The sequence below is a fragment of the Rattus rattus genome, chromosome 1 (genome assembly GCF_011064425.1).
Source record: "Rattus rattus isolate New Zealand chromosome 1, Rrattus_CSIRO_v1, whole genome shotgun sequence".
Lineage (NCBI taxonomy): Eukaryota > Metazoa > Chordata > Mammalia > Rodentia > Muridae > Rattus > Rattus rattus.
Window position 1 is genome coordinate 255,450,303 of NC_046154.1, and position 25,500 is coordinate 255,475,802.

Below are 25,500 nucleotides of genomic sequence, written 5' to 3' on the forward strand. Positions count from 1 at the left end.
CTGTCACTGTAGCCCAGAGTCATTGTGTCTTGAGCATTACAATGACCAGGGCTTGGGCAGTATGGGTTCAGACAGGTGACCGTAGGAAGAGACAGCCAGGACTCCTGAGTGTCTTTTGGTCCTCACTGGGGCTTTACCATGACCATGTTTTCAACTCATAGTGAATTTGGTTTCCACGAGCAGGAACAGCCTTACTTAATTGTCTTATCTCACAATCATATATTCGAGACTCAGGACCAGCTGGGCATGGTGGTAAACACCTATGATGCCAGCGCTGAGGAGGCCAGCCTGGGATACAGAAGGAAAGAAACGTTGTCAAAACCAAAACAAAACCCCACAAACACCATGGTGTGGCAGTGCACCCCTTTAATCCCAGCTCTTAGGAGGCAGAGGCAGGAGGCTGTGAGTCAGAGGCTAGCCAGAGCTGCACAGTGAGACCCTGTCTCAAAAATAGAACAAACAAACACACCAGGGCCACCACCAGCCTGGGGACCACTGAGCCCAGTCTGTGTGGGGTTCTGCCACTTCTGTCCCAAGGGATCATCTCACTACGGAAGGGTCAGTTTCTTCATTGGAATGCTACCTGCACAGTTGGTTCCTGTCACTGCCTCCTGGCCCTGCCGTTGAGGAGTGCAGGGCGGGCTTCAATGTTTCTCCCACTTCTGATGTTTATAGAGATTGCCTTTGTTTGGCTGAGTTTCTTCAGACTCAGAAGAAAGTTACAAAAATAGCACCGAGAATGTGTTCTCATGGACTTACTCCTCAAAGCGTAACAATGTTGCCACACTCACATGTCCGTGGGTTTTATCCACCCAGCCCCCTTCCCACCATATAAGCGGTCTATACGTTTACATATACATATATGCATCCATCCATTTATCTATCTCCCATCCACCTCTCATCGATCAAGCCGTCCACCCACACATCCACCCATCTTCCATCCATCCGTTTACACATCCATCCACATCCTGCTTACCCATTAATCCTCCCCCTGTGCATCTATGCATCTCTCACCCACTCACGCATCCATCTACCACATCCATCTCTTGCCTACCAGCCCACCCCTCCACCCACCCCTCCATCTCTCATCCACCTACCCATCCATCCATTCGTCCATCTGCCCATCTATTTATATATTTCTTCTGAGCCGCCTGATGGTCTGTTTCAGACATGGTGCTTCTGAGTTCCAAATACTCTTGCCATGTGTCTTAAAAGCAAGGCTATTCTCTAATCAAGCTGTGGTATGCAGTGTGTAGCTATCAAAACCAGGAAATAATGTTGCCGTGCCATTACCTGGTACAAAACCTTATTGCGGCCTCACTGTTGCCTCACATCCTTTTTGGCAAAAAGTAAGTTCTGGTCACACATTGTCTCTTTAAGCTCCTTTCCTTGGCTTGTTTCCTGAAGCAGGTGTGTTTCGAGGCCTGCGGTAGGTTGCTTATAGAATGGGCTCGGGTTTAGATGTTTTCTGTTGCTTTACGGAGACTCAGGTCATGTGGGTTTTGCCCTGCAAGTCAGAGCCATGATGGTGTGTCCTCAGTGCCGGTCACAAGGTATAGGATATCGCCTCATCTCATTCTGCATGATGCCAAGAGTTCCTTGTCAAATTCTTGTAGCTATCTAAAATTATTGCAACTGGGGGTGTAGCTCAGTGGCAGAAGCCCTGCCAAGCACGCTCAAGCGAGGGCCTGGGTCCCTTCCACAGTACTGGGGGGGAGAAAAAAGCACCCAGTCAAGAAAAACTGTTTGCAGTAGCAGAAGCACAGGGAGGCTAAGCCAGGACGTCACCCGAACCCTGGCATTCAACACCAGCCTGGGCAACACAGCGAGACCCCTTCTAAAAGCAGATTTTAAAAAGATAATACCGAATGGTCTATCTGGCCGCACTATCAAGTGATAGCCAGGGAACTTGAGTGTCCTCTAGAGTCTCAATTTTCTTGTAACTTAATAATCCTCGTTCTTGATTGCTCGATTTGGTTGTACCTTCCCCTCTAGATAAGTGTCAGCACACTCACACTCTGTGCACACTCGCGTTCTGGCACTCACACTAGGATGGTACCGGAGATACTCCGTGCTCTGTATGCTGTCTGTGTCCCCAGTCTGGGTGTGGCCCAATCTGCTGGTTGCCTGTTGGTGACTGATTGTACCATCTCCAGCCTTCTGCACTGGCTATTGGTTATAGGCAGCCCTTCCCGGGCCCTCTGCACCTTGAGGGTGGGGGAACCTATTTTTGTACCCGAGACTTGATGTCTCCGGTGTAGTGGGTGCTGAGTGACTGGAAGAAACTGCAGAAAAGCCTGACAGAGGTGGAGTGGCACAGAGGAGCCTGTGCCTCCTCCCAACATGGCATCCACCACAATCTCCTGGGTAATACAGTGTTAGAGCCTTGAGGCACATAGACATGCTCTGGCTGTCACTGAGTCTATGCAACATGTGCTGGCCTGGTGGTCCCTGTCCCTCCTGGTCAGCAGGGGAAATACCATGTGTAGGGTAGGGAGTGCCGTAGGCTGGTCTCGAGCTCTTGCTCCCTTCTATCACTAACAGCTCAGCATGAGCCCTTTTGGACCTTGGCTCCATCCACACTCACCTAAGTGATTAATTTTCAGATTCCATTCAACTGTCTCAGCTGTCCTTTCTCTGACAACAGCCTGTCATTCTTCACGGAGGAAGGAAATAGCCCCAAGTGCACAGTATTTTTCTTCAGTGATTAAATATTGGAGGGTACAGATGTTCCTGGGAGAAAACGGCACGGGATGAAGACGGTACAGTTGAAATGTGCCTTAATTCCAGCCAAAGGCAGGGGTCTAAGCTTGTTAAAGACCAATAACGAGTGAAAGGTGTTCGCGTCCAGCAAGTATGAGGCGCCTTTCACTGGATTATCGCTCGCAGGACCCAAACGCATTCAATTCCAAGGCGTCTATTACCAAGCGTGCATTTATTGATTGCTTGCTGCATACAGGCTCCGAAAAGTGAGGCCACCAGCACTGCAAAGCCTGCACACAGCCTCTACCCCGAAGCAGCTTGGTGAGCTTGGATTTTGGAGGGGAAAGTGTTTCAGGCCTCTCAGGAGCCTCCTGGTTGTTGGTTGCTGGGCTGTGTGTGGATTGAGGGCCCTTCTGAGGTGATACCTCCCCAAGGTAACTTCTGCCGCCACCTCCCTGGTCAGTGTAGAGGAGACTTCCCTAGGGATTGAGCCTTGTCTCCAGCAGCGGGGTAAGTGGATTCCCAGTAGGGGCAGCCAGCGGACAGCAGTGACTCCCAAAGCATGTGACTCACAGGGAGGAGGCCTGTGCCCCAGACCCCTGGCACTCCTAAAGGTCCCCTTCATGTTCTACAGGTGTGATGGGGAGGGAAGCTACAACGGCTGACCCTTGCTCTGTGGGAAGACTCCTGGAAGAAGGCAGGAATGGGCTTACTTCTGGATGTACAGATTCAGAAAAACACAGGACGTTGTAGCACAGGTTAGCCCCGGGGTGATTGACCTAAGTGATCAGAGCAAGACCGCCTCACTATCAGTCTATGGACAGCAGAAGGCTGGAGCCACCAACCGTGCCTCCAGGGTTCTGAACAGTTGAGGCCATCTAGAGACAGAGCTACCTGTCTGGGTTGACAATGTGCCTGGGCCCACTCCTCCAGGCCTAGTGCTGCAGAGTCTTGCTGAGCAGCCCGGCCCTCCTGACTCTGCCTCCTCCTATAAGCTGAGCACAGCAGAGCTCAAAGGTAAGCCCCAGGGACCGAGCCTGGGAAGGTCTGCTTCTGTCCCTAGTGTGAAGCCGGTGGGCGGAAGGGGTCAGTGACCAAATTAGGACTGAAAACTGAGATAAACCAGACATAGGTCCTATGGGAAATTTTCCAGGAAAAAGATGAAATTGGCCCCTAAAATGATTAAAGCTCTGGCCCTTAGGCCCAAGGTTTCATATTTCTGTGCCTGGGTGGTGTGGATTAGCGGTAGACTTCTTTTCTAGCATGTTTGAGACCCTAGGATCTGTGCCCTAAACCTTTTCTAAATCATTTCTGTTGCCCAGTAAAGTATACCCTTGAAGACGTCATCGAAGGTGAGATATTCGTCTCAAAGACTTGTCATTACCCGGGATATAAGTTCTTTGAGCACAAAGGCTGACCCCACTCACCAGACCCCTGGCCTGTCTGTAGCTCATAATTCAGAGGAGAAGCTCAGATACCCTGGTGCTGGCTCTGGTGCTGCTCCCAGGGCCAGGCCTTCTGCAGTTCTGGGGTGAGACGGTGAAGTCATAGGTTGACAAGCTCATCTGCTGCGTCATGCTGATGGCTCCACATTCCCCGCCTGGCAGGATGCCTTGGGCAATGATAATTGCTTGTCATGGGAGTCTTCCAATCAGGAGCCACCATCCATCTCTGTGACCTCTGTGGGGACTTATAACCAGCCCCATGGGCACAGTTTCAGCTCCCAGTTTCATCCCATTCCTGCTTCTGGGAGGCATGTTGGAGGTCCTGTGTTTGTAGCGGGGAGAGAAGACACCTAGGCCAGTGGGCAGCTGTCCCCCGCTGCTCCCAGTGGTCCCCCGTGGGAAGCCTCATGTAGCAGAGACATGTCCAGTGGCATGTGGGGTGTGTTGTATATCCCAGCACACTCGCCTGTCTACATTGGCACCCACCAGCTGGGTTTTATGGGAGGGAGAGAAGCCAGCTGCTGCCTCACCTGTCCAGTCCCAGAGCCTGGCAGCTGCAGGGCATTCAGCGTACATCTGGGTGGATGAATGACTTAGCAGATGGCTACCCCAGCCAGAGGTGAGCACACAGATAATGGGATGAGTGGATAGACGGTCAGAGCGCTGCCTCGCACCCAGGCAGGCCTTTCTGTACATCCTCTGGGGCCTTACTAGGCACCGCCCAAAGCCACTCTCCAGCCGTATCCTCCCTTGTTTTACATCAGGTATTCGGTCCCCGGGCACAGTGTCTCCTTACCGAGCTCCACTCCCTAGCATGTGTACTGAGAACAAACCTCTGGAGCTCACCTCACCTTCCCGGCGGTAGGTGCCTGCCCTCCTGCTCATATTAAGCAGGTACTGGGCATCTAGCAGTAAGCTTGATGCTTTGAGAAAGTTTGGCTGCTGGTGCATGATTGGAGAGACGTGGCTAGAAGATATGGAGTGGATAGAGCAGACCCCTAAGAAAGAATGTGTGCATGGCTTTTTGCCTACATGTGCAAGATATTTGTGCATGACAGGCGTGCCTGGTACACATGGAGGCCTGAAGAGGGCCCTGGGTCCCTGAAACTGGAGATACAGGCAGCCGTGAGCCACCACGTGCTTGTTGGGACTTGAACCTAGGTCCTCTGGAAGAACAGCCCAATGGTTTTAGCCATGGGGTCATCTCTCCAGCCCTTGACCTTCTTCTTCCAGACCCAAGGGTAGAGACTTTGGAATAACCGTATCTCTCAGCCCAGGGCTAGCCAGGGCCTCGGAGTCCAGCCTTGAACATCAGAGGCAGGGGCATGCCACCCCCCACTCTCATCTCATACTGAAGGACCATGTTGGGTCTGGAAAGCCAGCCTTTCTGGGCAGTAGTTCTGACTGGAACCTCATTTTTTTTTCTTTCTTGTTTGCTTGCTTACTTCCTTTCCTTTCTTCTTCCCTTCTTTCCTGTCTGTCTGTCTGTCTGTCTATCTATCTATCTATCTATCTATCTATCTATCTATCTATCTATCTATCTGCACACAAACCTCAGGACACCACCCTAGTCCCACAACTGACTTCCTAAACCCTGGATGCCGACCCAGGCAGCAGCCTGTCACGTTAGAATGCTAAACGTCCAGAACTTGGCCGCACACTACCTGATTTTGAAGGAACATTCAGCTCGGTGTTGACAGTTCGTCATGCCGTAAATTCCACTTCTGTGCAGAGCAATGAATAACACGGCGATAAGTGAGCTCCAGGAGAGCGCACAGGCTGTGGGGGGCATGCAGGGCGAGACACCCTCCAGAGCAAGCAAGCAAGCGGGAGTGGCCAGAGAAAAGGAGCATCACACAATGCCACTTCTCTAGGGCTGAAGGTGAAGGGGTACCCTGAACCCAGGAGGTGACTCGGACCTAGTCCATTGGGAGGGCAAGGCATTGTCTTTTAGAAAGGTCCTTAAGGATAACAGGAAGGGAAACTGGGCTGGGAAAACCCATTCAGGTACCCAGTTGGGCAGCCCAGCCTGGCTGGAGACAGCTTTCTTTTCCCCTCCGGGAGGGAGGTTTCCCGTGTATGTGCTCCAGCTGGGTGGGGAGAAATTTTATTTAAAGCTTATCATTTGATTCCCCCCACCCCACCCCCCTCTGACTAGGCCTGTTGCATCTTGTGCCGAAGGGATTCCTGCCTGAGAGATCTGCTCTTGCAAATTTAAAAATAGCTTTGAAGTTGTTTTCCTCCCCCTGTGGGCCGGGAGCCATGGAGGCTGCGCAGCCTGGGCAGGCCATGACTGTGGGCTGAGTTATCTCCTCTGTGTCCCCTTGAATCAGCACACTGAGAAGGGCGGAAGGGGTTTCTCGGGGGTCCGGGGTCCACCTGCCCTCCACCTTCCAGAGCCTGGAGAGGCTAAAGCCTGGAGCAGGTGTGGGGACAGGTAGCCCAGCTGTACTAGTCTCTCATAATTTCTGTCATGCGTGTTCTGTGAGGAATCCTTTGCTGTACCAGGTCCCTGTGGCTTCAGGGACTCCCGCTCTTGAGTTCGTTCTGCCTCTTTGCCTTGGAGATATCCGGCAGTCCCCGAATGGGGCTGGCTATGAGGATCAGAATCTCTTCCTCCTTAGGGTCCCCGGAGGTCACTATCATAGGTGAGCTGGCACTTTTAGACCTATGTAGATGTATACCTTGACACAGAAATAGCCCCCTGGCTTTCTCTCTCCTCCACATTCATTTTGCCGCCTCAACAGCTCCTATGCGGGTGGGGATGGGGTAGACCTTGCCGCTCAGCGTCTGTCTCAGTTCCCTCTGGTGCTGTACACCTAAGTCATCTTGTGTGTCTTCCTAGTAGTTGGTTTGCTGGTCTGCTTAAATGAATAACACGGTGACAGCATGGGTGTTGTGTGAGCAAAAGCCTAGAACGGAGCTTCCAAACTTCGATGTCGAACTCTTCTTTTGAAATACACCCCGAGGACTTAGAGGTTTCAGGGACCGACTCATCTTCAGCGGGCATTCCCACTCCCCTGGCCCATGCAGGCTCCATGGTCGTCATCCCTGCTTTGTAACCAGGCCAGCTGAGTGCCTGGAGTTGGCTACAGTCAGCACTGGGCCATAAAAAAGGCTAAACCCTGGTCTAGGGGCTGTGCCACACCGTTAGTGGCATGTGATACATAGTCTCATTGACTCTGTGGTCTAATGTGCTAGGCTATGGCTTTTGCCTAAATCCTCCCTTGTGACCTAGGCGCTGGCTCCGGATGTCTTCCTCACTTGACTGAGCCCGTGTGGAAACAGGACTCTGAGCTTGTATCTGTCTCTGTCCTCAGACAGAGGGCACAGGAGAGCAGGTGTCTTTCTTCTGTGCAGCTCAGGGTTATGTGAGCATATTATAGGATGGCACACCAATTGCCTCTGGCAATGTGCTGCTCATTGGTTCCTTTCTCAAGACTACTGGGTTATGAGAACGTCTATGTAAGCATTCACGCCTGGGTTGCCTCGGTGGGTTGCTGGGGAGTCCTGCTTCTGTGTAGGGGGATATAATCGGAGACGACAAGAGAGTGAGGTGGGAGGGGGGACCTTCTAGCTGGGGTGGGGGGGGGTGGGATCCCTAGACCCAGGAAGGCCACTGTGCCCATCAGAGGAAGGCTTCTTGTTTTGTGATGCTCAGGGGGCCATGGGGCTGGAAAGTCCTCTGTGGACCTCTATCTATTGGGGTCTCCTTTGCTCTGTCTGTCTGTTATTGTTTTAGCGGAGAACATGGTAGGTAGGATCTCGATTTCCCCAAGAGTGTTTACCTATGCACGTGATCATTCCTTAGCAGATGTGACAGAATTGTCAGCTTGAGGTGAGAAAGATCCATGATTATCTATGGGTGCAAAGCAATCTCAAGGAGGAGGCTGTTGAGAAGGATGGAGGTGGGTCAGCATGAAGTCATTGGTCTTTGGGAGTCACCAGCCAAGCAGAGCATGCTCCTCTGGATGCTGGAAAGGATGCGGTATGCCCAATTTTCCCACCAGCCTCCGAATAAAACCAGCCCATCCTATTCTATCAAAGCCCAGAACACCTGACCTTTAAAACCGTAAGGTAGTGACTAGTGTACTAAGTCAGAATATAATATTAGCAGCCATAAGAAGCTAATATGTAGATATCCAAGGGGCTCCGTCATCCTACCCTTCACCCCATGGGAAACTTTTGCCCCATGACTGAGGGGCCAGGGGGTACATATCCCAATGGTCTGTCCTGGGTAGGTCCAGCATCATCAGTGTCTGTGAACAGTGGACGTTAGAGACTGGGGTGACCCCATCCCCAAGTCATATTAGTGGCAGACAGTATGGGGGACCCAAAGTTCTGGGGCAGAAAGCCGGGGGCTGTTAACCAGCCACAATCAGATCTCAAGACAGAGACACTGGGGATAGAACGGGGCTGCCATGGACCTCATGACTCCACGCCATGAGGAGACTGGGTGAGGATGGCCTTACGGGTGGCCAACTCAGCGCTTTCTGCTTGGCAGGCAGTCAGCCTTTCCCTCCCTGAGAGGGAGGAGCAGGAGAAACCGATGACTGGGGCTTGTATTGCTTTTGTTCTGTGGACCGGCAGGACCCGGCACTGCACTGCATCTGACCTAAATGTGTCACCGTGGGATGGAAGCTGGCCCACATTACCGAGAGAAACCGGGGCTCATCATTTCAGTTGCAGAGAGAGGGCCTTGCAGGGAGCCATTAGCTGAGGGAGAAAGAGTTCAGGGAAAAGAAAGGCTCAGAAATCCCACTTGGTTTTTACACGCTTAGCTCTCCCCGCCACCAGAAAAAGGTGCAAAGCCTCGGGGGCTCTGCTGGGAACAGACAGGCTGACTCACTAAATTGGCAAGGGCTGCCATGGAGCTGCCCCTGCAGCTGAGCCCCTAATGGCTGGGGAGGGCAGGAAATAGAAGATGCAGTTGTACTATTGCTGGGCCGAGCTTCCCGACCTTGGGGGTCCTGCGAGGGGCTAGAGGTATTTGTCACGGAGACATACACTCCTCCTTCAAGGGGGCTGCACACACGCCCTACTGCCCCGTAGAGAACTTATGTACCCTGCTCACCTTGGGAAGGGATCTCTGTGCCCATCAGTAGTGCGACTACCCCCGCTCCCCCCCACCCCCCATGTTGGCTAATCATCGCTGTGAATGGAACGTGGTGATGAGCTTTCTGATACAGTGACACCAGGAAGACTCAGACATTCAAGGGAGGCCAATTAAAGAAAGTCTAACTTCCTGTTCCTGGCTGAGCAGCGTGTGCTGTAAAGATAGAGAAGAATTGCTTTGATCTTCAAGTGGGCTGGGATCCAAGAGGCCAAGGGGTGGTGGGGGTGGGAGTGGTCAGGTGATCAGGCAGGAAAGCATCCGGACCCCCCAGCCTCAGCCCTCCTCCTTCAGTCTCCCTCCAGCCATACCAACAATGTAACGTTTCTTAGCTCTGTTTATCCGTGGTATAAGCTTTGCCAGTAGAGAGACAGACGATGGAAAGTAGAGACCCTCCAGGCTGAGTCTGCTTATACACCTGGTTCTTTTATTTTTAAACTTTTAAAGATCGATGTATTTTTTTTTTATATGTACTTGTGCTGGATAGTTTTATGTCACCTTGATGCAAGCTAAAGTCATCTGAAGGAGGGAACCTTAATTGAGAAGATGCCTCTGTAAGATCCAGCTGTAGGGCATTTTCATAATTAGTTTGATGTGGGCAGGACCAGCTCATTGTGGGTGGGGCCATCCCCGGGCTGGTGGTCCTGGGTTCTATAAGAAAACAGGCTGAGCAAGCCTTGGGGTGCACGTCAGTAAGTGGCACCCCACCATGGCCTCTGCATCAGCTCCTGCCTCCGGGTTCCTGCCGTGCTTCAGTTTCTGTCCTGACTCCTTCAGTGATGGACTCTGATGTGGAAGCATAAGCCAAGTAAACCGTTTCCTCCCCAACTTGCTTTTGGTCATAGCGATTCATCTCAGCACCAGAAACTCTAACGATGACAGTACTTGTGTGCCCATGTGAGTTTCTTTTCTTTTCTTTTTTTTTTTTTTCGGAGCTGGGGACTGAACCCAGGGCCTCGAGCTTCCTAGGCAAGCGCTCTACCACTGAGCTAAATCCCCAACCCCCCCATGTGAGTTTCTGTGCACCACATGAGTGCAGGTGCCCACAGAGGCAGAGGAAAGGGTGTCATAGAACTAGAGTTAGTATGGGTGGCTGTGAGGTATCGGAGGTAGATGCTGAGAATAGAACCTAGGTCCTGTACAAGAGGACTCTTAACTGCTGAGTATCCCCATTCCCTTAAAAAAAAAAAAAATGTATTCCTAAACCTGGTCCTCGAGCTGGCCATGTGCAACTTACTGCCTTACACGCATACCTGAGTACGTGGCTGAGCCAGGTAGATGGGTCCCCTTGGCAGAAATCTCGCTGGTCATCTTAGTGGAGGATGTCAGGTGGTCAGTCTATCTACCTGCTCATTCACTGGACCCCGATACCCCGATAGCTCTTCTGCTATACCTACCCCAGGGGGCTGAGAGCCGGGTTCTGGGGAGGGAGGCTTCTGGCCTGTCTATCTCAAGTGATCATGTAGTCTCCATGTTGTTCAGAGGCCCGGGCTTTCTTAGCCATCCCATGACCCTCTCAGGGAAAGGCCTAGGGCAACACAGTATCCCCTAGCATTGTAGGACAGGCTGCAGCTCTGTGAGGTGAAATAGCTACTACCTGTGACCTAGGTGGTAGGACCCCGAGGAGGTTCTCTGCAGAGCTGACTTGGTCATTGCCCTTGGGTCTCAGAGGGATAGCCCAGCCAGAGGTGGAATGTAAGCCTGGCAGCACTGTGAGAGACCATCCATGGGGGCTCTCCCAGACCGCAGCCCACCATTGTGCTAGTTAGCAGCCAGGCCTGGATCCTGGGCGGCAGCTACAAGCAAGCCTTATTGCTCGAGCTGACTACCTGGGCTCACATCCCAGATGGTCTTGCTGGCATCATCTCCTACTTCCATCCTCATCTGTTCATACCCATTTCCAGTGGGCGAGCCCTCCCAGGCTCTTGTAGCCTGGATCACTTCTCTTCCGACCCTCAGCCCAAACCATCTGCCACCCTGTCCCCCTCTGCTGAGCCCTTACCCTCCTTCCCCCTAGAGGGCTGTTTCTGTTGCTGTCTACCTTCCTGTTGGGTTCACAACTCGCCAGGGCAGGGATGAGGGTTGTCATTTAGCTGTCTGTGGGGAAATTGAGCACAAAAAAAGCAGGGTGTTGAGGGTGGTGGCCCTTCCCCACCCGGATCCTGGCTGCGTTACGCTGCGTGATGTTGAGTGTGATGATGGAAGAAGGGAGAGAAAGGGGCACTAACTAGGACCCCTCTTCTCATATCAGTGTGGAGAAGGTGGAAGGGGACAAACCTCATGCTGTTGTGAGGCGTGACATGTGCGAACGAAGGACAATCTGCAGTGACTCTGACCTCACACTTTGGCATCTGCAGTTTTAGGTCAGCTCCTGGCCGCTTCGACCCTCCAAGCTGCCAGGTTTTCTACCTGACGCCCCTCCCCCGGCCATCTGCAGTCATCCTGGTCTCAATTCTGATCTGACTTTCATGAGGGTCTTTCCAGAGGTACCCCACCCGGTTCCCAGACTTCTTACTACCTCCAGGCTGCCCTGTATTGAGGTGACCTGAGGGCTGGCTTGCCTCTGTCCTGCTGCTGGCACCTCCTGGTGCCTTTGGCCTTTCTGGCCCAGTCCTGTTGACTGAATCACATGGTGGTGTGTGCCTCACGGTGTCCTGTGTGGTGGTGACTTGGCTAAAGGATTTTTGCACTGTTGTTGAAACCCATGGTTTGCCCCAGTCTTGTCTCCACTGTGTAAGAGTAGCCCCAGTGAAGAGCCTCCCTCCCCCAGTGTATACCTCAGAGGGCTCAGAGGAACTGCTCGCCCTCACCAATAGCAGACAGGAACCAGAATGCACTGTCAACCGAGCGCTCAGCAAACTGGAGAAAGTTCATGTGCTCTGATCCCTTACTTATCGGGAGCCTATCTGCTGTGCTCTCAAGTTGGCCAGTGTTGTCAGAGGGGGCAGTGGGTGTAAATGCTGATCACCTGATCTCCTCTCCACAGAGGAGGAGCTCCGGAAGCTTCGAGAAGAGACCAACTCAGAGATGCTGCGGCAGGAGCTGGATCGGGAGCGGCAACGTCGGATCGAACTGGAACAGAAAATGCAGGAGGTGCTAAAGGCCAGGTGACCCCACATTCCTCTTTTTTTACTACCGTAACGCCATCCCCGAAGCTGGTACTTACAAAGAAAAGAGGTTTATTTAGCTCACAGTTCTGGAGCTTGAAGAACTCGGAGCTGGCATTGATTCAGCCCTGGTCGGGGACTCATGGCTTATATAGCATTGTGGTAAGAGAATGTATAGGAGAGAGGTTACAGTCTGCCGGAGGCAAGGCAGGGTCAAACACATTTAATGACCCTTTGGTGAGAACTAATCGAGGCTCCCAGAGCTCCCTTCCCAAAGCTGCTCCCAGGACCTGAGACCCTTCTACCCGGCCCAGTCCTTTAAAGGTCCCCCAACCCCTCCACCGAGAACCGATCACCATGAGCCCTTAAAAAACAAGCCACCTTTAACCCACAGCATTTACTTCCTCCTCAATGGACAGGGTTTCCTAAGAGTGGTGCGAACTAGGCCATCAGAGAAGTCTTGCTTAGTCCCTCAAGGGGTACACAGTGAATCATATTGCCGGCCAGCTTGGACTCCTAGGTTCAAGTCTTGCCTGAGCCTGTCCAAGCCACAGCATGGAAAAGTATCTTTCTTTCCGGAGGTGAGGAGCCTCGTCTGGGTGAGCTGTCACCAGCCGGACCTACGTAGAGAGCCGTTGACTCAAGATGGCCTCAAGACAGCAGAACACTTTATACCCTTCAGTCTTGACTAGAAGTTGCTCCCTGACCCGTGGGCCCTGTCCTAAATCTGTTATTTATTTAGCCCCAGAGAGTTGGCTGGGTCTCTTGGGACCCTCTGGGGACACTGACCTCTCCCTACCCCGTCCCTTGCTTTGTATTTTCCTAAACTTGCCCTCTCCCAGTGGCTACTTCACTCCTGCTCAGGCCCTGTGGCCTATACAGAGGCTTGGCTGCTTCTGCCGCTTCAAGGCAGGGTCCTGAGCACCCCCACCCAGCACACACACTGTATACTACCTCCTAGAGTTACTCACCAAGATCATACCCTCACCATCACAGGCTTTCTCTGTGGGTGATGTTGCCACCCCAGCTTCTGCAGGGGATGTTCACAGGTGAGAGATTTTCCTTGGAGATGCATTCTAAACTCTCAGTCCCCAGGCACCGGCAGCCCCCTTATTCATCCATCCCCCTGACCACCCTCGGGAGCATGGCTTCCGCTTCTGCTGTCTCTGGTAGGAGGCACATCAGTAAAGAGCATCATACAAGCTCTAAGACCGAACTGTAGGTCGCTCTGCACAGCTGTCATGGTGCCACCTGGAAGAACAGGCTGGGAGCCCAGGATCCCAGCTTCCTCACCTCATCATCCACCACCCTCACCCCGCCATACTCTCAGCCTCTGTCCCTGGCGAATGACTCCCGGCAGTTTTTGGGACACCTACTTCTACCTCCGAGATGCCCCAACTGGACCTCGCTTGTGGGGACCAAGTCTCTTCCTTGTTAGGATCTTGCCCCTCAAGTGTGAGTCACACTGGTGGCCGTGCTCATGGTTCAGTCTTGAGTGACAGGTTCCTGTGCGGTCTCGTGCACTTCCTCCTGGGCCTTAGCGTATAGTGGCAGCTCTGAGAAGTTCCGATCTTGGGAAGAGAAGCTGCCTATTCCCTGTCCCGACATTCCTCGTGACAATTCATGTGGTCTATGGCACCTGTTAGTCTGATTACCCTACTTCCCTCCCCACGCCACTGTGACCGGTCTAGTCTTCTGGGGTAGGGGTCACCATGGAGCCTCTTTGGGGAGGAGGGACCCTGCCTTGCCTTTTTAGCCCTGGCTGCAGGCTTAGTGCTCTCCACACCAGGGTCCTCAGCTAGAATTCTCCTGGGCTGAAGTGGGAACTCAGAGACTCAGGAGTAAAATGTGTTCATTATGCATAAGATGCCTTCTTCCATGCTGCCCCCCCAGCTTCCCACCAAGGCCAGGCTCCCCCTGGTGGTCGTAGCAGGAGCATTCAGCCACAGGCTGATCCTGTCCCAGCAGCCTCCGCTTCTCTTGTCCATTATCTATCCCCTAGCCCCAGCCCCACGCTGAGACTCTAGCCCTCCTCCCTCTCCTGTCTTCCTTGGCGGGTGAGCTTGCTGGGCCCCGAGTCAGTTCTGAGGACATAGAGGGTCCAACTAGGATGTGGAAGGGAAGGAACATCCGGGTCGTGCCCCAGGAAGTAGAAAATGAAGTTCCCAGGAGAAGCAAGGGGCCTCTTGCTTTTATTCTGAGGATGGGGACGAGTTCAGGAGCCTTCTAGAAGCCTGAAAGTGGAGGGGGTTGGAGTGAATGACACTTTGAGGATCAGGGGGGAAGACTTCCTAGTTCCTGATCATGTTAGTGAACTGTGGGGAGAGAAGGGCCGTGTAGGGACACTTCAAACACTCGCAGTTGTTGTAAAATATAAAAAATAAAATGCTGTCTTTTATCCCCGACTAGGTCCGGCACTGCAGTGCCCTAAGATATCTGCTAGATATCTTAAGTGTCACTCAGCAAAGCCTCTCACCTGCTCTGCTCCATCCCATCTCACACTGCCAAAGGCCTCTCTCTGAGCCTGGCATCAGTCTCTCTACTATCTAGTTCCCAAGACAGGTTTCCATGCCAGAAACACACATCCCAACTCCATGGTGCCCCAGACCAGCCACCGCACACTCTCCCAACTCAATTCTCCACAAGAAAGAACACACAGCACAATAACCTTTGATCCAACTGATAAGATATAATTGCCCACCTAAACATACAAAGCCCTGTACACATCCATCCCTTAAGAACATTCATAACAACCTGTAAAGGTACAGCGTGGAATCTTAACGTCAGCTTCCATGTTGTCCCGCCACGGCTTCTCTCTCTCCTCCTCTTCCGTCCCTGTCTCCTCCTCTTCCTTCAAACTTTTCTCCCGCCCATCCTTCCTTCTCGTCCAATGACAGGCCTCCTATCTCGTTTCTGCCTCACCTGTGACATCATCCCACACGCAGTGCACACTTATACCACACAACACAGCACATGTATCAGGGTTTCCATTGCTGCAACAAAACACCATGACCAAGAAGCAAGTTGGAGAGGAAAGGGTTTATTCAGCTTACACTTCCACATTGCTGTTCATCACTGAAGGAAGTCAGGACAGGAACTCACACAGGGCAGGAACCTGGAGGCAGGAGCTGATGCAGAGGCCATGGAGGGGTGCTGCTTACTGGCTTGCCCACATGACTTTTCAACCTGCTTTCTTATAGAACGCAGGACCACCAGCCCAGGGATGGCCCCACCCACAATGGGCTGCGCCCTGTCCAAGTGATCGATCACTGATTTTTCTCTATGCCTCACAGCGGGGTCACACGGAGGCGTTTCCTCAACTGAGGCCTCCTTCCTCTCTGATGACTTTAGCTTGCGTCAAGTTAACACACAAAACCTACAGTGTATGTAGCCCACGTACCCCACAGGTACACCTCTGCCTGAAGCTGCAGGGACAGCTACTGTGTGCCCATGGCCCAAGGCAATGTGGGGTGAGATGGCTGGTGTCCCAACCCTCCAGAGGACGGCAGAGCTGGCCAGAGAGACAGAATAGGGTCGCCACCCAAGGGATGCAACCCAGGCTGCTGCTGGGGTATGTAGCTCCCGCAGGGTGTGCAGTTCAGGGTGTAATGGCGAGAGTCTGACAGGTATAGAGACAAGACTGCAGCTGAAGGCAGAGCCTGAGGGGCTGTTAGGCCCAGTGAAGACTGTGATGATCGTGAGCTGAGCTGGAGGCGGGAAGCCAGGGAGATGACTGGCATGGCCTAGCTGGAACCCAGCATAACCATTTTGGGGTATCATTCAGCTTTGGCCTAGTGTGGTGTTGGATAAAGAGGTGCGTGGTATTCTCGTTAGTAAGCTATTATTTTTCTTCTGAGCTTAAGGATGAAATAAGCAACTGTGTTAAAGTTAACAGGAATGGTGAGCCTCTTGCTTATGAGGCCTACTTGGCCACAGGGAAAGCACCTTAGCGAATGCTGGGCTCCGTCCTCTCTAGCCCTCCAGCCTTCAGGGCTTCAGGAGCTGGCAGAGCCCACCTGTCCCCAAAGCCCACTTCCGTGTGGGGCTGTGGCCTCTGCACTCACGCTCTTTGCCTTTGTCCTGTCTAAGGTCGGAGGAGCAGCCAGCTCAGCCTCAGCAGCCGGCAAAGGGACAGAGCCAGGCCAGCAACGGCACAGGCACAGGTGAGCTCCTGGGCAGAGATGGTTCTCTCCCTAACCAGGCCTCTCCCATGTGGAAATCTCCTGCCATCAAAACTGGGTCAGTGTCCCTCACCGTGGCTCAAGTCACCCCAAAGGTGATCTCGTTTCCGTGCACAGATATGACATGTTGTCTAGTTTGGCCAGGCCTCCCGAGAGGCACCAAAAGGCACACACCGGTTACGCTACGTTGGCTCGCTGACCTGTTCCCCGTGACTGGTCATCCATGTGGGTATTGAGTAGACTGTGGCAGGCCACAGCAGGGAATGCCCTAACCTCCCAGGTAAGGAGCAAGCCTTTTCTAGTCTTGCTAGGATGTTTCCTGCCCTAGCACCCACATCCATCTTGCCACATACTTTAGCTTCTGAAGTTGCCCTTCAGAGAAGGGAACTCCGTCCTCTGTACACTTCTTGCGGGCCCTGGCTGCACCCTCACAGACAGTGTCCGTTCAACATACTGGCCATTCACAAGTCTCTCCCTCCCCTATGCCAGTAAGCCTGGGACAAGCTCTGGCTTAGGTCATTGGCTCCAGGCTGCCAGCATCAGGAAGAGACCCAGAAGAGGAGGCCTCTCCTAAGGTTCTCCCAGGTCTAGCCTCACTCCACCCGCTGGCAGCCAGCCCCAGTGCAGGTCTGGCAGCTGCATCCCCTTGGGAGGCGGCCTCCTTGGGCCATCCGGAGGATCCCTGGCCCGTTCCCAGGCTTCAGAGAGCCCTTAGCTTGTGAATCTTGATTACCAGGCCAGGAGCAGCACAGAAGACTCCAAGACCCTTAGTGCTTGGTGATAGTGAGGGTTGAGAAGTGTGGGGTCACCCAGCTCCTTAATCCTTCACAGCCTGGGGACCCTTTGTCCTCTCATCAAAGTCAGGTCTAATTTTTTTTCTTTTTTTTTTTAAAAAAAGATTTACTTTTATTTTATGCGTACAAGTGTTTTGCCTTCTCGTATGTCTATACCATATGAGTATCTGGTGCCCACGAAGGCTAGAGGAAGGGGCGTAGAATCTCTTGGAACTGGAGTTACAGGTGATTGTAAGCTGCTATGTGGGTGCTGGGAATTGAACAAGTGTCTTCTGGAAGGTTAGCTGGTACTTTTAGCCACTGAGCCCCACAAACCTACTCTTGATTGCATGGTCTCCAGGTGTGGTGGGGCTGTGTGGGACTCCGTGCCTTCTCCACACTGTGGCCCTCGGGCACCCTCCAAGACAGAAAGGATGTGGTAGGGAAAGGGACCACACCCTGGCTCTGCCACATCCTAGATAAATGAAGGAAGCTAGCCATCAGGCTGTCCCTGGACCTCAGGTGTACACCTCGGAGCATGAAGCACTGCTTCAGGCCTTTCCCCTCCTAGAAGCTAGCTCTGAGTGTGGCAGAAAACACGCCCCCAACCCTGGAAGTCACGCAGGGCCTCAGGACTTCAGGACCAGCTGAAGACTGCCTCCTACAGGCAGATGACAGTGTTCCCTGGATCTGGGATCCAGAACGCACAGACCCTGTCTGGTTTTCTTTTTTTACATTTTTGATTTTATAAGGCAAGATTTCTTTATGTAGCCCAGGCTGACCCTCCTATATCAGGCTCCCTGCTCAGCCTGGCTTTACATTTTTAAATAGCTTTTTGTACATTTAAATGATTAGGGGGAAAAAAAAAAAGGAAGATTATTTCTCAGTAAGTGAACTTCTGTTTGTCCAGTGTCCATAAGTCATCCAAGGAAGCACAGGCTGGCCGTCTTTTGCCTGGCCTTTAAGCTGCCTTTGACTCCCATACAAGCTTCCGTGCCTACCTGGATCCACCTGCCAACCTTGGTGGATGGTAATAGAGCTGGGTAAGCCTGCAGGCCGTCTGGGTAGCCCCAAGAGACACACATCTCAGCCTACCCACCTTCCCTTCTACCCCTCATCGTCCACCCCCGTGACCTGCGTCCTTCAACTTTATTTGTGTTGACTGTTGTCCACTCTCCTTGGCTCCACCGTACACCTGGTGTGTTTTCTCTACGTTTCAATTGGCGCATGATATCTGTGTCTGGTGGCCACCTGGTGCCTGCCAGTCCCAGGCTTTTAAATTATGGTGGAACAGCGCCCCCTGTAGGCAACTCCGTATCTCATCTTCTCTAGGGTGCAGTCTGGGGCACTGCTGGGCAAACTCAGCCCTGGCGTCCTCTTGGGTGAGACACAGCCTATCACTGTGAGCACCTTGGCCAGTAGCTTAGTCTCTGGGCCCTGTACCCCAGTATGCCCTGCACACAATATGCTGGCTGGACTGCGGGACCTGGCATGGTGAACCCACTCAGCCTCTTCCCGTGGTCAGACATGGCCTGTACATAAGCCCGAGGCTGCCAGGAAGATTGAGGTCTGGAGATTGATGAGAGACGTCATGCTTTGGAGGGTCTCTGTGGCTAGGGTGGCTCTGGCCTGTGTTGGTTTGAACCTAGAATCTTCAGGGAACGAAGGCCTTCAAAGACTCCTCTGACTGGGCCCTTCACGTCATGCTCCACAGTGAAGCCTTCATTCCTCTAATCCTTTCCCATATCCCCACCCAGATTGACGTTTTCTGTGAGGCCCCATGCCTGCCCTACATCTCATCCCAACCTCAGGGGGGCGCTGTGTGGACCTGCAGTGGCCTTCTCTGATGTCTGCTCCTTCCCACAGAGCGCCGCAGCCAGGGGCTGTCCTCCCGTGTACAGAAGTGGTTCTACGAGAGGTTTGGGGAGTACGTGGAGGACTTCCGCTTCCAGCCAGAGGAGAACACAGTAGAGACGGAGGAGCCCCTCAGTGCCCGCAGGTAGGGGTGCCTCACCAAGACCAAGGAGCTCTGTGCTAGGACCACGGCCCTGCACCCTGCACTAAGCTTTGGTGGGCTGGTCAGTTTTGATATCCCATTCAAGTGGGTGACTCAAGCTCTTGGAGACCCCTTGTGCCCATGTTTCTGGGCCATCTCCTTGGGCTTGTGGAAAATCAGAATCATGCCACATCCACGTTGACTCACTTGTGGTTTGTGACAGAAGTCATGTGAGGGTTGTGTGTGCCCTGTGTCCATCATGGGGGTTGGGTAGCTTGATGGTTCGTGGACCTGGTCCATCCATAAACAGAGGCTCCCCTTATCAGACGTCCCCGTAGACCCCAGGGTCTTTAGAGAGTCAGGCCGTCAAGGTACCTCCTGAGCAGCAAGGGGCACTGAGCACTGTGTCTGTGTCACCGCGCACGGTCTCCAGGCTCCTGAGTGTCCTAGGCACTTGGAGGTCCTCCTTGCTGCCCTTGAACCAGTTAGTAGTGGTGTCTTCTCAGAGTGGCATGCTGGGCTGCTGGTGACTTCACACTGAGCCTGATCTCTCTCCCTCTCTCAGGTTAACTGAAAACATGAGAAGATTGAGTAAGTACTGTGGGGCTTGGTGTGGGGGAGGGGAGGAGGGGAATGGGAGGCAGGGAAGAGGGAGAGGGGGAGAGGGGAAGAGGAGGAGCCTGAGGGGGAGGGGGAGAGGAGAGGGGAAGAGGAAGAAGGAGGAGAGAGGAGGGGGAGAAAGAGGGGAGTAGAGGTGGAAGAGGAGGAGACTGAGGAGGAGGGGGGAAGAGGGGGGAGGGAAGGGAGGAGACTGAGGGGGATGGGGGAGGAGGGAGGGAGAGGCGGGGGAGGGAGCAGGGGGAGGGGAAGGGAGAAGGGAAAAGAAGGGGGAAGGAAGGAGAGGAAAGAGGGCAGCCTCTGTGATTGTGAGCTGAATAAAACTCCCCAGAAAAGCATTTAAGGGCAACTCCTCCCCCGTCCTCCTTGAGACAAAAGCTTGTGGTGGAAGTGTGTCTGGGACATACCGTAACCTTCAAGGCCAGTGGAGTGTTGAGCCTGCTCTGCTCAACTCAAAATTTAGAGCAACGATTCTCTTGTTTCCTGCTGCTGCGACCCTTTAATACAGTTCTCCTGTCGTGGCGACCCCCAACCATAAGATTATTTTTGTTGTTACCTCATAACTATAACTTTTGCTACTTTTATGAATCCTAATGTAACTGTCTGTGTTTTTGGATGGTCACAGGCGACCCCTATGAAAGGGTCATTTGACCCCATCCCTAAAGGGGTTTGGAGCACGGGTTGAGAACCACTGATTCAGGATGAAGTATGGCTCAGTCCTCCGATATCCCTTAAGCCCCACAGAGTGGAAATGGCGGCTGCCCTCACTGTTTCTTCCCTTTCCCCATCTCCTGCTACTTATGGGCTGTGCTGGGGCAGGTGGCATCTCCCTGTGGGGACCATGGTCAGTGGTCAGGAGGGACACTGGCAGCAGGGCCCTCAGTGGGTTCGGTCTTGCACTGCTGAGCTTGTTTTGCTTCTGCCTCGGGGCCCACGTGACCCTGTCCGTGTGCTACAGGGCAGGCTGGCGCTGTGCTGACTGCTGCAGTCTGTTCTGTCCCCAGAGCGCGGTGCCAAGCCTGTCACTAACTTCGTGAAGAACTTGTCTGCCTTATCTGACTGGTACTCTGTCTACACCTCTGCCATCGCCTTCACAGTGAGTGTTCTCCCAGGCTGGGCAGGGCCAGCAGGACGCCTAGACCAGTCTTCCCCGTGAGGCCCCTAGAGGGAGCCCCCAGGCAATTCTTCTTTGGACTGTGCTCAGCTTCAGTCCCTCTGTCAGATGGGTGTGTGCAGTGGTGAGCCCCCCCCCGACCCCCCATCGGCTGTCAGAATCCAGCATGGGAATCACACTGGGGACAAGCAGAACTTCTTCATGGGGCGCCCCCACCCTTTTCTGATCCCTGCTCACACAGAGCAGCCTCCCGGTCCACCACCTGCCGCCTTCCCGACTGCCCCAACCCACATGTCCCTGGATGTTTATTGAGCTGGGACTGGTCTCCCTTACTACTGGGAGGAAGCAGGCAGGACACAGCGCATACCAGAGCGCTCTGTTTGTATGTCCCTCACCTTCTGATATGTTCCTAACCACATCCCTCATATTTCACCCTCAGGTATACATGAATGCTGTATGGCATGGCTGGGCCATTCCCATGTTCCTGTTCCTAGCAATTTTGAGGTTGTCCCTCAATTACCTCATCGCCAGGTAGGTGACCTGGGCTCTTGTGTGGCTGCATTGCACATGGCTATGCTGGGTAGCCTGCTGCCCCGTACTGCTGTAACACAAGCTACAGAGTCACGTTCGTGGGTGGTCCTCCAAGAGGCTCTGGAGACTTTAGGGGACAGGCAATGGCTTCTGTATCACCCCAACAGCCTCCCTGGGGTGCTGAGTGTTTGGCGGGAAGTTCTCCCCAACCCTGGGGTGGGTGGGCAAAACTGCAGAATGCTGCACCCCCATGAACATCCTGATGGTTGTTGGTTATAAGGAAGCACTGAGCAGACAAGGTTAGAGTTCACAGTGTGAGCGTCACGCACACGCACACCTACATGGAGCCGCTTCACTCCACCAGGGCTGAGGCCATTCCCTCTGTCACTGTGTCCTCACTGAACATCCATGTCTGGACTTCTCCTGGGTTGGGGGCTTCACCTGTGTGTGGTTGCCCCTAGGAGTAAACATTAGCCTGTTGCTTTGACCCGTGACAGAGCCGTTGACTCCAGATTTCCTCTCAGCCCCTCAAAAGACTACAAGTCCACATTACCAGTCTTTGCCCTTCTCTTCTGTGCCTGTCATGGGAATTCACTTGAAAATGATTTTTGTAGGAAACACTAAAATGCCTCTGAGGGAGTCTTAAGTCCCCATTCGTCCACAACCCCTAGTCACAAAACCTAGTCACTAAGAGGCATTTCGATGTCAATAAAACTTTATTAACAGACCTGTCAGTGGGCATGATGAAATAAAACAGGCAGTGTGAGTTTCTCCACACCCACAATGGCTGCTGTCGAATATGCACCAGCAGAGGAGAACTAGCATGGGTGACCAGCGAGGTCTCAGCAGGGATCTCTCCTTTGTGGCAATCCCTGGAGGAGCAGACGGCCCATACTCTAGCTGTTCTCCTGAAGGTGACTCAGATGACGTTTTCATGGTTGTGGTGGCTTCTGTTTTTCAGGGGCTGGAGGATACAGTGGAGCATTGTGCCAGAAGTGTCTGAAGCTGTGGTGAGTCCTGGGGGGCAGTCTGTCCCGCTGTCTTAACCGGAACCCGTAACCATCAGGACTCATAACCTAGGGCCTCATCATGGGGAGTCCAGATGAGAATCCTGCCCTGACCAGGGGCCAGGCATGCTAGCCCTGAGCTCCAGGAGGCTACCCACTCAGACTCTCAACTGGATCAAGCTTCAGTGCCTAGAAGCAGATTGCTCTGTCCTTCTGTCCTGGTTGACTTTTTCTATCTGGGATTGATGTAGGGGCAAGAAGGGAATTATTACAGCCTCCATATAGCTTGTGGGTAGGGAGAACAGGATTCCAGACAAGTGGTCACGACCCTGTCCCGGACACCACAACCTCTGTCCAGCCAGCCACTACCTGGCTTGAACATAACCCCTGCAAAAGGAGGTCTTTCAACTCCCAAAGGGACCATGATGCACAGGCTGAGAACCTCTGCTCTAGAGTCTCAAGGGACTGTTGGGCCTGTTGGACAGAGGGAGGCCGAGACGCCTGTAGGTATACTTGATATTCTGTGGAGTACATAGGGTTGGGGCAGTCTCCAGTAAGGCAAGCCAGTATCTTACCCCGCCCTAGGACTCGGGGAGCCCTTAGGAGATTCTTACTGAAGCAGTAATCATGTGAACCTAAATGGGCCTGGCCTCGGTTACCCTGACTGTCAAGGAGTGAATGGGGGCAATTTTGACAAGATATACCATCGCAGTGAGCTGGGTGGGTGAGTCACTGTGTATGCTCACCCTGTGGGGCCCCGCAGCCTGCCTACCCACTCCTGCAGGGCAGCAAGCAGCAGGAGAGACTCCACCCTTAGTGCAGCAGATGCGTTTACAGCCCGTCCTCTGGCTCTATTGGACAGCAGTGACCCGCAGATCCCTAGGGCCGGGAGTCTTCAAGCTGTGTTGTCAGTAATTCATCTGAACTGTTAAATTCCAGTGGAAAATTCTCTCTTCCCTTTGACTGAAGGAACCTGCGAAGGAAGATCTGACCGTGTCCGAGAAGTTCCAGCTGGTGCTGGATGTTGCCCAGAAAGCACAGGTGCCACCTCTGAGCTTGCCCATTACCCTGGGAGGGAGGACCCCTGCTACAGAGGCTTTGCACGTCTGCTGTGGGTTGACCTGCCTCTTCTAGTCGATCTCTCTCACTCTGGTGAGGTGACAGGAGATACATGGCTTCCTGATGAATCTCTGACCTTATGTGGACAGAGCCCTTCACCACCAGGGCTGAGCACCCCAAGAATTCAGGGCTGAGCATCCCCAGAAAGTCAGAGCCCGACATCATCTGCCTTCTTCATTACATCCAGTGAGCTTAGTCCTAGCCCCGACAACCTCAGACTTGGGAGTGGCGGAGTAGGACCACAGGCCCTGGTGATAGTAGGCTGTGTATTTCCCCAGTGCCTTCTGGGGGTGTCTGCGTAATAGACAGGCCCTCGAGCTCGTGGTTACTTGAGTTTCTTCTCCACGCAGAATCTCTTCGGCAAGATGGCCGACATTCTGGAAAAGATCAAGAAGTAAGTGGCTGTCCCTGCAGCGAGGGTGGTGTGCACCACCCCACCTGACCTCCATCTTCCTTCCAGCTTGTTCATGTGGGTGCAACCTGAGATCACGCAGAAGCTGTATGTCGCCCTGTGGGCCGCCTTCCTGGCTTCTTGCTTCTTCCCCTACCGCCTGGTGGGGCTTGCTGTTGGTAAGGGGGGGAAAAAAAGGCCACCATCCTGGGAAACTGTTAGAGGAAGTGTCACACAAGGTGGGGGGATGGGCCAGAACTCCCGCCCTCTGTCTGCATGGATGTATCCCTGCTCTCTCCTCAGGCCTCTATGCTGGCATCAAGTTTTTCTTAATTGACTTCATCTTCAAGCGCTGCCCAAGACTTCGAGCCAAGTACGACACACCCTATATCATCTGGAGGAGCCTGCCCACTGACCCCCAGCTCAAGGAGCGTGCTGGTGCCACCGTGTCACGCAGGGTGAGTCCCCCAGTCCCCACCACCCTGAGGAGGGTGCAAGCAGAGACATGAAGCTGATGGACCCTGACCTCTGGCTCTACATCTGCTCACTTGGAGCCTGGTGTTTTCCAGGTCTTAGCCTTTGAGACAGACAGTGGAAAGCACCATAAGGATTTCCCCTGTGACCACCACTTAATATATCAGGGCCAGCCAGCCCTGGGAGGAGTGGGCCAGTATGTTCTCCTCACGGTCTTAGGCAGGTGGCGTGCTCAGGCCTAGCAGTGTTCTCAGGGATGTGTAAGAAGTTACATTAGCGTCTCCACGTGAACATTCTCTCAGGAGTGGCCAGTGACCTGCTGCTTTTTGTAAGAATGAAACGCTGAGTTGGTTTGGAATGGTCACACTCTGGGGTCCAGGACACGAGAATCTGTAGGGAAGCTGAGGTCAGCCATAGGTCAGAGCAGCCAGGCCTGGAGAAGCACCACTGACTCTTTTCCAACAAGTGGAGGGTCACCCAGGACACAGCTTGGCCTTTGGGGACAAACCGAGGGCCCATTTTAGCCCTGGACTGGCTGAGGACAGGGACTTCCTAGGGCTCAAGATCACATACCCCAAACTTCGGGCATGGCTGGTACATCCTGGTGGAGGCTAGCCCACTTTGTCCCCTGTGGCCCACAAGCCCCATGTGTGTGTTCTGAGTTATGTTCAATACTCTGTGCTCACGAGTTCTCACCACATGCACCCCCCTTTTTCTTTTGCAACGGTCACGTGTGTGCCTGTTGTTACCTTTCTGGCCAGCTGTCAGGGCATGACAAGGTACCGTGTCCGTGTGGAAACCCCCTTGGGCCTGCCGTGAGCTGATGCTATGACACTGCTGTGCTGTGATTGATTTCCTAGCCTCGTGTGGCCAGTTGACTTCTGAAATGTCAGCTTTAACTAACCCCAGCGCAGAACCCGAGCTAGGC

The 25,500-nt window shown here is 53.3% G+C and overlaps 1 protein-coding gene across 1 annotated transcript in view; it reads left to right on the top strand.

Annotated features, from left to right (window-relative positions):
• Gramd4 (GRAM domain containing 4) overlaps positions 1-25,500 on the top strand; it is a 42,945-nt gene that overhangs the window by 11,978 nt on the left and 5,467 nt on the right. Inside the window, exons 3-13 of the mRNA XM_032919201.1 lie at positions 12,248-12,368; positions 16,458-16,531; positions 19,189-19,321; positions 19,884-19,909; positions 20,941-21,032; positions 21,490-21,581; positions 22,543-22,591; positions 23,558-23,629; positions 24,058-24,101; positions 24,168-24,277; positions 24,402-24,556. Coding sequence (XP_032775092.1) covers positions 12,248-12,368; positions 16,458-16,531; positions 19,189-19,321; positions 19,884-19,909; positions 20,941-21,032; positions 21,490-21,581; positions 22,543-22,591; positions 23,558-23,629; positions 24,058-24,101; positions 24,168-24,277; positions 24,402-24,556 — 968 coding nt within the window. The remainder of the gene's footprint in view (positions 1-12,247; positions 12,369-16,457; positions 16,532-19,188; positions 19,322-19,883; positions 19,910-20,940; positions 21,033-21,489; positions 21,582-22,542; positions 22,592-23,557; positions 23,630-24,057; positions 24,102-24,167; positions 24,278-24,401; positions 24,557-25,500) is intronic.